Genomic DNA, 13,105 nt, shown 5'->3' on the forward strand with positions numbered 1-13,105 from the left:
GACTGTAGACTCATGCTGTGGGATGGCTTCCATTCTAAAGACACCCTCAAAGTCTTAAAATAAAGACTTGGATCTGCCTTTAAGGAAGATAGCACATGCTTTTGTAGGATGGATGTATTTTTAAATACAGAAAGACAGTTTATTTCCTGCATATTTCAAAAGTGCTTAATTTTCATCTCTCGAAGCAAAGCAACAACATCTGAGGGTCCTTTTAAGGAAGTAGCTTGGCCAAAGTGATTTCCTTCACACTCAGCATCTCATTCCCAGTAATAGGCTCATAATGACAGAAATCACTCAATGTCTGGACTTCTAACCCACTAAACACATACATCAAAAAAGGAATAACTGGTGGTTTTGAGATGGCTTATTTGTATTATGTTTCTGTACTATAGCATAATGCATATCTTAATTTTAAAATGATTTATATATTAAAAATTGTTTGCCTTTTGAATGTTACAGCCTTATTTTGAGGCCAGCTCTCAGTCATTTCTAAGCTGAAACAGCTGACATCACACCCTTATATTTCCTATTATACTCTATGTCCTAATGTACTGCATATCTCGGATGCACACGCAGCTCCAATATGAGCGAGTCATACAGAAAGCTCCGTTTTACTCCAGTTACTACATTCAGCTTTCATAGCAACAATACATTCCCTGTGTATCCAAGGATATTTTTTTAAGTTGCCTTACCATTATGAATGAATAGCTGGAAGAAATAGAACATACAGTGTTGACCTTACCGTGACTGAGGCTGAACTGTGCTAAAGGTTGGGAGCCTTTCGTTCTGAGTGTGTCAGACACACGCGCACACACACGCCAGATCATACACAAGGATGGGGACCATAGAACATGCCTCTGAGGGATTGTGGTTTTTTGTTCTTGTGAAGCTCAGATGATGAACCACAAAACCACAGACGTCGTCCCACTTTGAACATCCTGTCACCCTGTTTAATGCATTCACTGTACATGTTATATGCAGAGAGTAGAATTTATTCGACTGGCTAGACTTTGGTCACAACTTTGAAAATTTTGATTTTTAGCTGGATAATAAGCTGTTTTGGACATTTTTTTTTTTTTAACACGTTATACTGTAGCTATTATTACCACCAGTCTGAAATTCTTGATTGGAAATTTGCCAAACACACTGAGGGTATACGGTAAGAGCATTTTTATCAGGTGAAAGCCGTCCTACAAGGTCGGCATACAATATGACACTAAATAGTCTTGAAAATCAGGGAAACACTGAGTTGGCTCAGCCTGTTAGAAAAAAAAAACTTTGGGACAAAAACAAAACTGAAAACAACCAGAAACTCTTTACTCTTTCATTTGCGCACTCTGCATAAAATGGATCTAACAAATATTCCTTGTTTGTGTTTTTTTCCTCTTTTTTTCTAAGAGTAAAGTTCTTTCATAGCCAGAACTAAACTGAAGACTTATTCCATGTATTTCATATTTAAATTTGACCAAGTGTTATTGTAAAATTGCTAATTGCCTTTTTTTTTTTTTTTTTTTTTTTTTTTTACATTTTTTTGTTTTGTTTTGTTTTTTTTGCAGTGGGCACTTGATAGATAGATGTTTGATGCCTTTTTTCTCTTCAATCAAAGTGATGCTCTGGGAAAGTGGGGACAGGGGGTCATTATTAAAAACAAAAACAAAAAAAAAAGTAGAAGACCCAAGAAGTGTTTTGTAAAGAATGAAAATACTGACACTGTAAATGCACTTTAGAGGGTAAATCATGCTGTTTTTATAGGTGAAATTGGCTACATTTTGTTCACAGTTCCATAAATGGACATTTGCTGTCAGGTATTATAAAGGGTTTCAGTGGGTTATGCTGGTATTTTAATTTAGTATTGAGTTCCCGATGCCAAGTTTAAAAGCAATTCACGAGTAAACCTGTTCCAGTTCCTTACTTCCAGTTTGTTTTTGCAGTCTTACAAAAAATAAATTCTTAATTACATATATGAAATGCTTAGCAGAAGTTGCACATTCTGTATATGTAATTGATATTTAAATAACTTATTTTTGCTTTTTTTCATATCAACTGTAATTAGCTGTACTATATGAATAGCAATACCCTTCTGCATAATGCATATTGCTTTAGCCAGTGAGGAACTACAGTATGTATTGTAAAATATGTGTACAAATTATTTTATTTGGTTTTCATCTACCTAATGATTGTCCATACAGATTTGCTTGTGTATTGAAACAACAAAAGTAATGTCCATAACTATTTGTCATTCTGAAATATAATAAATACTGTTTCTTGCGATACACTGACCTTCTGATTGTCGCTATGCACTTGCACTCACGCACACACATGCACAGACAGACGCAGGTATGGAAGGAATGGGCATGACCGCCTGGCTTTTTATGTGTGACACTGCATATTGGCCTGTTGATAACTTTCCACATTATAGTTTTAGAATTAAAAATGACAAAGTATGCACGGACAACAAAAAGAATAACAACACCAGACTTGATTTGATTAAAACTTGTCTGCCAAAAATGTTGTCATCTGATTTTTAGCTTCTTTTTTTTCTCTGTATTGGCTCTAATATTAAGTTTCTAGGGTTTGGTCAAAAGGAAAAATATAAGACTTTTCTGTGACCTTCCTGGAGAGTGTACACTACATTATCTCTGCATAACAACTCCTTTACTTACTGTTCAGTTCGGTGGGTATAGACCTCTGACACAAAGGAGCTTAAAGACATTGTCTTGCTCTGTGTCTAGCTTTTAATAGCCCATTTCGAACACTATACTCGTGCTCTGAGTTCCTCCGCAGCTTTGTCCTTCGGGTCCACAGGTTGTTGGCAGGTTGTTGCAGCTCAGCAATGAAAACAGTTGTCGAGTTTTTCTAGAAATACTCGTGTCAAGGACTCCAATTTGAAAAGATTTCATCGCACGGGACAGCCTCTGAGAAGATTTTACTTGCATAACTTAAATCTCAGCCTGTGTTTTGCATTCGTCAGGCTGGAAACGCACACAGACACAACTGAACAAGCACATCCTTCAAGGAGGATAAGAACACTACCTGTTTAGTGTGTCTTACTTTGCTAGTTGCTAGTACCTTTTATTAAAAAAACAAAACAAAAAACGAAGACGAACAAAGGAGCCACTGTACAATCATTTTCCTTCATAGAGCTGTAATGAGCAGTTAGCCTCTATTTCCCTAGTCTGTCTTCCACAGATATGATTGCTCATCCAATTTAAAATCTCTCAGGGCGAAAAGTAAAAGACTGTCCACCTCGGCTTACTTGCCATTATTCACTTTCCTCTGCCGTCCTTTGCCTGCATTTGTTTCCATGTACAACCTATGATGAGAATCCCCTAAAATTCTGTGGGAGAATCACGATATATGCATGATAGCACTCCAGCATGCCTTGATATAACTTGGCATACTTCATCCTTACAGAGCTTAAACAATTAGCAGATATGTAGTCACGGGAGACTGGTAGGGAATTGCACAGATTCCTCAGAGTGCACTAATAAACTGTGAAGAGTGATAGTTTCATTGATCCTGATGGGGAAATTTTCCCGCTTCCTGTCCCTCTCAGGCAGGTGAGGACTAATTTAAGTAGTTCCTCTAAAAGTTTGTTGTGCGAGTGAAGATTCCTAAAGTTTATTTTAGTGTTGGAAGGCAAATCCAACTGTCCGAATTTGTTGCTACCAGGGTAATTACCACTCCACTTCCTATCGATTCTTATTATGGTAGGGTAAACTCAATTAAGGGACCTTTAATCTAAAGATGGTGTCCCTTAATACAGACACAGTTTGAAGTTATTCGGATGAAGTTCATTTCTCTTGTTCTCCTACTAGGTTTCCAATAATATTATTTGCGCTAATATGACTTCACTAGCGTACAAAAAAAGCTTGAGGGACGACAGGTGGACAGGCACACTGTTGACTGACAGTGTGCCTACAAACAGAAAATTCAGAGGAACTTCGGTCGAAGCCCCGGGATATTACTAACTAGTAGGCAGATCTGACACTTCCTGAGGCAAATCAGGAGTTTCTAATTTAGCAGCCAAACCCCATACCACACATCTGAACTCGATTACATTTTAAACATCTGTCCTGGTTGTTCTGCCTGTGTGGCGTTTGTGTGTGTTTTTTTTATTTTTTTTTCCACGTGCTCCAGTTTTCTTCAACAGTCCAAAGACGCGCAGCTGCGTATAATTGGTTATCTCTTATTCCTACCAGCTGGCAAATTTGATGGATTGATGAATGAAGTACATGTGTAAAAAAAAAAAAATACCACCAGAGATGATTTGGTTTAAATCCCATGGCCAGATGGTATGATTAGACTAAACCTGATTCACTGCAGTGACCTTACTGACATCCATACATGAGTACTGTGTAATAAACTCCAGCACTGCGTGGTAGATTGAGCTGGCAAGGCTATAAACCTATAATGCATTCACCGTCACTGTGCGTAGCTCGCAATATGCAGTCTACTTGTACTATACTATTTACCATCAATTTACCTGCGGGAAAAGCCAAGGCAGTGGCCCTCGACAGAGTGATTCTGTTCCTCTTTATTACCTTTGGTCTTTGAATCCAAATTGTTTCTCACAACTGCTGTGGCAGCCTTGACGAGTGTCTAGCTGTCTCCAGTGAAAGTACACCGGCCTCTCGGTGAGGCGTTTTACTGTGCTGAATGACTGTTTCTCGCCTCCTAAGTGCAGGTGTAATCTAATGGTGGGTTCTGGCCCTGCTGCGGAAAGATATACGGCTCGGCGGCTTCTTTTCAACATAAGTCACACGCATCTCCACCCTCGTTCCCAGAGTGGTGGTTACTAAACGTGTTCCACTTTGTTTCACCATAATAACCACTTTGCTGAGAGAATACATCAGTTTGATGTTTCTATTAAGGATGCATGTTTTGTCTGTTGGCAGTTCAAAGTCACATATCATCTCAAAATTATTGATAAACTTTAACAGACCTACATTATCATCATATTGTCAAAGTTTTGATAAAGGGTAAGGTTTCACACTCACTGCATTTAAAAAGGTAAATTCACACACAGCGGACTTGAAACTCCTTCCGCAGACCTCCAGTCTGTTACAAACCCAGCTCCTCTCAATGACCGGCCACAGACCGGGCGCCCCTTTCTCCTTGAACACTGGGTGGCGCTGTTTCCCTCGCCCCCCCCCCCTATCCAAACCCAGTCCGCCTGTGTGAGGTGGAAGTTTTTCCCCCTCTCCACGTTCAGTAATCTGACACCCAAAGGACGGCGCAGAAGGATGGAACCTTAACTCTGCTGGAAGGACGGAAGGAAGGAGCAGTCCTCCAACGAGCGCGAACGAGAGGGACCGAGCAGCAGCGAAAACTCCGTGCGCAACGAACAACCCCGTGGCTGCGGCAGCGGAGGGGAGCTGGGTGCCCGCGCGTCTCCAAAATAGCTGGCCGTCCGCCGCAGATGACCTCAAAGCGACGAGTTTCACTTTCCACAGGCGGATGGGTGACTTTCCTCGGCGCTTTGTGAGGAGGAGATGATGAAGAATTTCAGCAGCAGTCCCCTTCACAGCAACAGCCAGACTCCCAACCACATAAGAGAGCGAAACAACCGAAAGTACAGCTTCCTCTCCGCTATACCGCTGCGATTCTCCCTGCGAGGTTATGGTTTCTGCATGGCTACGCTGTTCCTCTTCTGTTTCGGCTCCCTTTTTTACCAGCTGAACGGAGGACCCCCTCAAATCCTGCTGGACATCCGTCAGTATCTCGGTAAGAACTTTTCATTTTCCTCTGCTGGCTGAGGCGCGTCATCGGAGAGTCTTTCCAATAAAAGTTGCACTGCCTGCTTAGTCGCCCCTCTTAGATGGGGCGTGTGAGGGGAGGCTTATTCGAAATGAAGAGGAGAAATGACCTCGCACCTCTCCTCACCCGCCGCCGTCTCTTTCGTGAAAGCCGCCGGAGGCCGGAGCGTCCCATCGACCCCAGAGGAGTTATCTTCCCGTCCTCACATCTTTCACAATCTTCACACCGTCTAACTGGCTCGACGTGAAGCTGCGGGTGACTGACACATCTCTTTATACGGGTGTGCCCGCTGACATTTGAATATGCACAGTTCTCTTGCTTAAAATATTATATCCCCCAGAGGTTTAAAATTCAAACGGTTCAGACCAAAAACCTGAGGAGTGCGCCCTCATTTGCGCCACCTGGATATCAGCGCTGACGTTATCAGAGCTTGATTGAGATCTGTTATCGTAACGAGAACTTAGCAACTGTTAAGACTGACGCGGTGCGTGGATGGCGACTGACACTTCTGCTGGCGCGGCCAGCTGGCGCGCTCCATCCAAAGCGGCGCTCATTACGCACGACTGGGAGCGGTGGAAGAGGGCGAAAGAGGGTTCTAGAGGCTGAGTGTATGCTGCCGTTTTGAGAGGGCCAGGTGTGTTTCTGTAAATGATAGAGTAAAGGCGTGGGCACGAGGTTTCCAATTTAAAATATGATATCTTGAAGGGAAGACTTAAAACTGTGTTTTAGATATGATTTGTCCCTGCTATATTACTGGCATTGCACTATACTGGGTGATAACAAGAAGACAGTGGATATGACCCATGTGTGGCTATATCTACATGGGTGTCTGCGTTGACCGCCGGTCTTTAAGGTGAGATGTACCATCAGTCAAAAGTAGTATTCCCTTTTGTGTTAAAACCAGCGGTGACAGAATCAAATGCAGGGGTGACCTCCCACCGGGGAGCCGCAGCGAAGTGTGTGTGTTTGTGTGTTGAAAAGAGGCTGTGTTCCTACCTATTTCTTACAGAGGGCTTGAGGCCTTTATGACGTGATAAACATCTGGAACAGAATGAGAGTCACTCAGCAAGTCAGCCACTAATCCCCTGGGTCAGATTGGTTTCCTGTAGACAGACACACACACACACACACACACACACACAAGCGCACACACGCAACACACATGCATGCATGTGCACATGCCCGCACACTACAGCTGCACAATGTTGTCAAGAAATTATTTCAATTTATTTTGGTTCAATATTGCAAAACACAGACACAGACAGTTTTTCTTGTGCTAAGTTTTTGCAGCATTTGAAAAAATATTTGAAAAATGTAAATGTTTTTGTAGTTCTATTTGAGTATCATGGCGAGCATTAATACTTTGCCCTGAAATGCAGCTTGATTGCCTGAGCAATCTCTATAGACACTGCAAACACTCTCTCTGATGAAACTTTACAGCCTAATGTGATTTAGAAATTGCAGCAGTCAATGCTTGTTCGTTTTATTTTAGAGTAATTGCACAAAGCTAATGCCCGCACAGTCAGATAGCCTGTAGTGTTTCTCACTAAGCAGCACTCTAATTCTGAGAAGTGCTGTATAACTTGAACACAGCTACACACACACAGAAGTTGAGGTTATCAGCTGATGCTTATCAGAAAGAAAGGACTAGATCTCTGTGCCATTTGCATAGACAGAAACACACAAACACACCAGTGAACAGGCCTACATCTTAAAACCCCAACAGACCGAGACAAACTTGTTTTTTTTTTCACCGTCAAAATCCACCAGCAGTCAGCCATGTGTGAACGATGAGGGCAAGGAATCTCTCTATTGGAAGATGAATGAGTGTCTCGGCCCACCTGCATGACGTGATCTTCACTGTAGCTCCGCGGAGAGACCCTGAGGGCCCGAGGCCTTGTCAAACACTGACTCCTCTATACTCTGTGGACTTGAGGAGGGGGGTTCCTTATGTAACCGTGACACAACCACAGTGTGACACCTCCACTGGGATCTGGATGAGTAATTTCCCCGCTCATTACGGTGCTGAGGCAAAGATAAAAGGCTTTGTTTCTGACTGAGTGTAACTTTTAAAGTGGTAATATGAAATTACAAGTAGCAGTTAAATTTTATGTTTTGGATAGCCTTCTGATTCCCGAGCCTTGGTCAAGTAGCAGGATTGTGATTTTAGAAAAATGAAGCATTGTAGTGGATTCTGAAAAGGTTGGGTGTTGGTTGGGAGACGGGAGGGAGACGAAAAACGTAGACAAACAGGCTTCCGATTGGTTCTGCCCATTGTCCTCATTCTGAATAAACCTGTGGTCTTAAGTAAGACAGGGAAGGTGGAAAGCTTTCTGTGCAGAATATTCTTGCTTTGGTGGCAAAATGCCCTGTGCTGGTGCTTTGAAAGAAAGTTTGGAGAGTTATTTTCTCAAAGAACTCAATGTTCCCTGGTTTCTTCCTTCGTCACCTTCACCCCTGTCAGTTACAGACGCACTCTGTCTGACCCCGCCTCAGTCTCTCTCGGTCTTCACTCTTAGTTTTACTGTCTGTCATAGATCGATGAGTGAAGCAGCTTGCCATGTGAGTCAGGAACTGGACGCACGTTCCAGCAAAGGCTGTAGGGGAATAGCTTACCCCAGCAGCAGGAATAAATGAGAAAGTAAAGAGGGAATTTAGGCAAAAATAATCCTCCTCCTAATGCATTCTGTATGTGTGGGATGGGCAGGCTAGCAGCCTCTTATGAGTAACCAGTGATTAGTCCATTTATTTATCTTAAGCTGGCTAGTGTTACTTTTGGCTGCACTGTGCCAAGATGAAGGTGAGGATTCCTGGTGGGGTAAGTGAATGTGGGTGTGTGTGTGGAAGAGAATAGTAGGTTGATTTTGTGCAAGTGTGTCTTGAGTTTGTGTGCTTCTCTCAGTCGCACACACTGTAGAGGGAACAGACCCTGTTTTGTTTGGGCTAGCGGAGAATTTGGTGTTTGAGGGTGTCACTCAACGTATAGCTGCAGTAACTGAAACGGCGTTGCAGACCTTTAGACCTGGATTTACAGCCTGCCCACCACTGTGGGTTCTCCATCACTGACTCTCTCTCACTTTCTTTCTTACACACATACATACTGATATTCCCTCAAACAAGCCTCCATTTGAGTGATGTGTCTGTGTTGAGGTGTGTGTGTGTGAGTCTCCATGTGTGAATGCACAATCACACCTGACTGTGATTCCCCACAGACGTTTGACTTGGCTGGGCTGAAAGGTCTCAGACTGAAACATGATTAAAACATTTTTTTTTTTTTTTTCTTTTTTAGAAACGTGGACAACTTGTTTCATTGCTTCGGGCCACCCTGACTGTTCAAAAGTCAGAGAAAAAAAACACCAGTGTGGAGCTAAAACTGTGCTAACTGACAAATTAACTGTGATTAGTAGTCAGTCAGGAATCTTTTTATAGAAGCAACTTCCTCCATTCCTGGTCAAAATGCAACATATTACAGAAATATGAGATAAAATACGAAAGGATTTAGCAAAGACTGGACTGTGTCAGAGTTTGACGCCATGAATCCTGTGTTTGGCTCTTACTCTCTCTATTCACACGCAAAAAAACACTGTATATCTCTGCCGTCGCATTTCAAATGCCGGTTGACTCAGTATTGTCGTGATCTCAGAGATTTTGAATGCGACGATGGGATAATGAGTAGTGCTGTTTTTTGATATTGCACGCCATCCATTTGTAGCTCCTTGGAGCCGAGAGAGCAAAACAGAGAGAAGGATCTGGAATTTTTCTCTGTTCTCTCAAATCTTCCACTTACTGAGCTGGATTCGCGAGGATTAGTCAGCATACGCGTTACGCTGAATTCTCAGACATGTGGATGGATGTAATAGATTTTTAAGGACACATAAGCACACAGGTCTTCCTCTGTGTTTATGTGTGTGTTGTTCCCAATCCCCTACCATAAATCATAAATGCTGAACTAACTCGGTGTGACTGTCAGTCTCTCACTAAACATCGCTCTGCTTCTCAAAAGAACTCTGTAACCTTAAAACACTCACACACATTAATTTAACTTACCAGAAACTGGCAGGTAAAGTGTGTGAGTTGTAGACTGTAGGGCGGTGTAGGGATTACACAGGTATGTGTGGACACAGTAGAAGGTTCAGGATCTCTCTCCTCCCTCCAGTTTCTGTCTTATTTACAGCAATGCTGGCCAGAAAGTGGATGAAAGCAAACTTTTTAAGTGAATTCAAATTACATTTAGTTTGGCTAGTATGAGTTGTGCTAGCAATAAACTTTTACATGTATATAAAGAAGAAGAGAGTGAGAATGGGAACAGAAGTGATGTATGAGGGGAAAGTCAAAGGTTGCCCGCCGCGAGAGGGCTGGGAAAAGACCTGCAAATCTCTAGCTCAATGTGGAAAATACAGACACAGTATGCTTTGCTAATACTGTGCATGGCAGACACAACGATACATTGAGTGTTGTACGTTGGTAATTACTGGTGTTGATTAACACTGACACTTTTGACCTTAAACTCCTCAACACTGCTGGACCCGCTAATGGGAAAATGATTACAAATGTGCACGTTGTGCAGAAAAGCCTTGTTTCAGTACACGCAATTTTATTTTACAATTCTGGTCATCCCAGTAGTAATCACGAAAACAAACTGGTACATATTCACTTTCCCTGTATTTGAACTGGAGACATGGAACTCACAAACCTGTTCCGCTAACCTCACCTCTGACCTGCTGCCCTCATATTTGCTTAAATGTAACTAAGACACATTAAAGTATATTAAGTCACGTAAGTAATTTAAACGTGCGCACACAGACCTGCATACTGTGGTCAGGAAACTGACCAACAAACTACACACATGCAGAAGAGCTTTGTTAAGCGAGCCAGATGTCTAAGTGTGATTTCTGGAGCAAACTCACCGCTCCGCTCACACCAGTGCGCCCGCTTCCTGTTGAAGGATATTAAAAACAAGGTCTGTATTTCACCCAGTCATATTTTGTTCTTCAGATTGACAGATTTAGTGGCACTGAGTGTTTGACCAAAGTGGCAGAGTCCTTGCGTTAAAGTGTCAAATAAAATGGAAATCAGACCAATCCTGGTCGAGCTGTGGCTCAGCATCTTAAAACGACTAACAGGGTTGCCAGGTGTGTGCCAGTCTGACTCTGGGGTGAAGTTGGTCAGGTGGAAAAATACATAAACTGTCAATTTATGCCCTTACTCCTTCGCATTTTTTGTTATCGTGCAAAGTTTGAGCAGAGGTGGCAAACCAAAGCACAAACATACGTTTCTATTTACTACTAAAGGCTGCTCCTTCAAGATAACCTCATTTTTAGCGGGCAAAGATAGAATAATATTTTGCATCCATCCAACACCTCCAGCTCACAAGACTCATTCCTCTATTTTCCCTCGACCTACTGTATGTTAGTCTTCATGGAAGTGTCGGGGAAAGCATTACCTCTGACCAACACCAAAACAACTCCTAGCTGGCGTCATATCCAGCTTAAATGCCAAAACAATCAGACGGCTTGTAATTCCCTCTGGGTTGGTAAAACGAGCAGTCCTCCCCTCTGAACACAGGCGAGCCACGCTCTGTTTATTTACCTGCTTTCTAACGTGTATGCCAGCTTGTTAATTGGGTTTAGGGGTCAATAAGGGGAAATGGGTTTTATTGTAATGGAAACCAAAGAAAGAAAAACTCTTGGTGCTTTGATTTGAAACGGAGGATTTATAAGAAACCAAAAGCAGAAATTAAATCAGTATTTCATGATTTTCATATGCACTTGGTTCTACATGCGGTAAATGGATTAGCGTATTTTCTTTTACAGTAGTTATGATAAATGATGATCTTTTGCATTCCTTATTTTCTGGGTTACTACAATATGAAATTATTTGAAAACTACTGTAGCTTCATTCTGACCCTGTGATTACATAATAGAAGCAATTAGCATTACCAATTAGCATCTCCATGCCTGAGAGGCTGTTATGCCTTCTCCAGAGAGACGGGCAAACACTAAAACAACACAGGGTAATTATCCTCCATTAGTGCATTTGTTTTCGCCACACAAAAAGGGAACAGATGTAAAAAAAATAAATAAATAAAAAATAAAAAAATACCAATGCTGTTAAACTGCAACTACTGTTCAAGGCTTGCTGAGCAATGACGGTTATAACCCAAGTGAAATCCCAGCTAAGTTTATGGGAAATGGTTTGTGACTAGGCATGTGTCCCATGCTAATGTCTGTATACTGAGTCGGCTTTTGGTAAATGACTGCAAAAGAAGACTGATCAAATTAAGACACATAAATAGTGGCAAAATAAGAACATGCTCTACTGAGTTTGTATGTTAAATGTGTTCAGTGAAATACACAATAATTCATTTTTAAATAACTTTTTAAGAATTTGAGTAGAGTTTCAGTACAGTGACTTCACAGCTGTGGTGTACTTAGTTTTTCTTTACCCCCCAAAAACTACATTATAAAATACTTTTTTGACAATCAAACTGACATTTTTTTCGTTTTTTTTTTTTTTTTTTTTGCAAATGTATCCTCAGATGTATGAAGCTTCTTCTCTGTTTATCAGAAATGAAAAAGGAAATTTTTAAAACCGAGGTACATGGTGTTAATATTTGAGCTTTAGAGGTGCTTGGTTTATTTTTGAACTTTGGAGTGAGCCAGGCTATGCTAAGCTAGGCAAACTGACTATTCCACATAAACCCCCATAACTTTTCAAAATCTCGTTTTTTCACGTCATTTTATGTACATAGAGAACACATGAGACATAGCCTGTTAGTTAGTGAGCTTTAGAGGTGCTGGAAGGCAGATTGTGATACCATTTGACAGAGCCAGGCTAGCTATTTGCCCTTGTTTCCACTCTTTGTGCTAAAATAAGCTAACCATCTGCTGGCTGTAGCCTTATATAATTAACAGACAGATATGGGTGGTATCAGTCTTCTCATCTATCTCCTCAGTAAGTGGATAAGTTTAATTAATTTAATGCAAAGACATGTGCATGGTATCAATCCTCTCAACTTTTGGCCAGAAAGCGAGTAAGTGTATTCCCCAAAATGATTAATTATTCCTTGCAAAACTTTTATAGCCCAACTTTATGATGTAGAAGTGAGATATATTCCACAGAGCCCTGAGCTTGAGTCTGTTTATATCAGCCTTTTGTATTCCATGTAGTGAAGAATATACTATACACCAGCTCCGAAGGGGCGGTTGTTCTTAGGAATTGGGTGCTGTTTTTAAGGGGTTGCCAAGACACTGATGACGGCTGGTTGTGGTGACTTTTATGTCAGCACCCGTGGTGGTGCGTGAATGGGCTGCGTGGCTCGGGGCCCACAGCCACTGGGTGGTAC

The 13,105-nt window shown here is 41.7% G+C and overlaps 1 protein-coding gene across 1 annotated transcript in view; it reads left to right on the plus strand.

The window, feature by feature from the left end:
* Positions 1-5,200: 5,200 nt before the first annotated feature.
* usta (uronyl 2-sulfotransferase a) overlaps positions 5,201-13,105 on the plus strand; it is a 52,494-nt gene continuing 44,589 nt past the window's right edge. The window contains exon 1 of the mRNA XM_040126213.1: positions 5,201-5,727. Coding sequence (XP_039982147.1) covers positions 5,496-5,727 — 232 coding nt within the window. The 5' untranslated portion in view covers positions 5,201-5,495. The remainder of the gene's footprint in view (positions 5,728-13,105) is intronic.

Source organism: Xiphias gladius, chromosome 4 (assembly GCF_016859285.1).
Source record: "Xiphias gladius isolate SHS-SW01 ecotype Sanya breed wild chromosome 4, ASM1685928v1, whole genome shotgun sequence".
NCBI classification, from domain to species: domain Eukaryota; kingdom Metazoa; phylum Chordata; class Actinopteri; order Istiophoriformes; family Xiphiidae; genus Xiphias; species Xiphias gladius.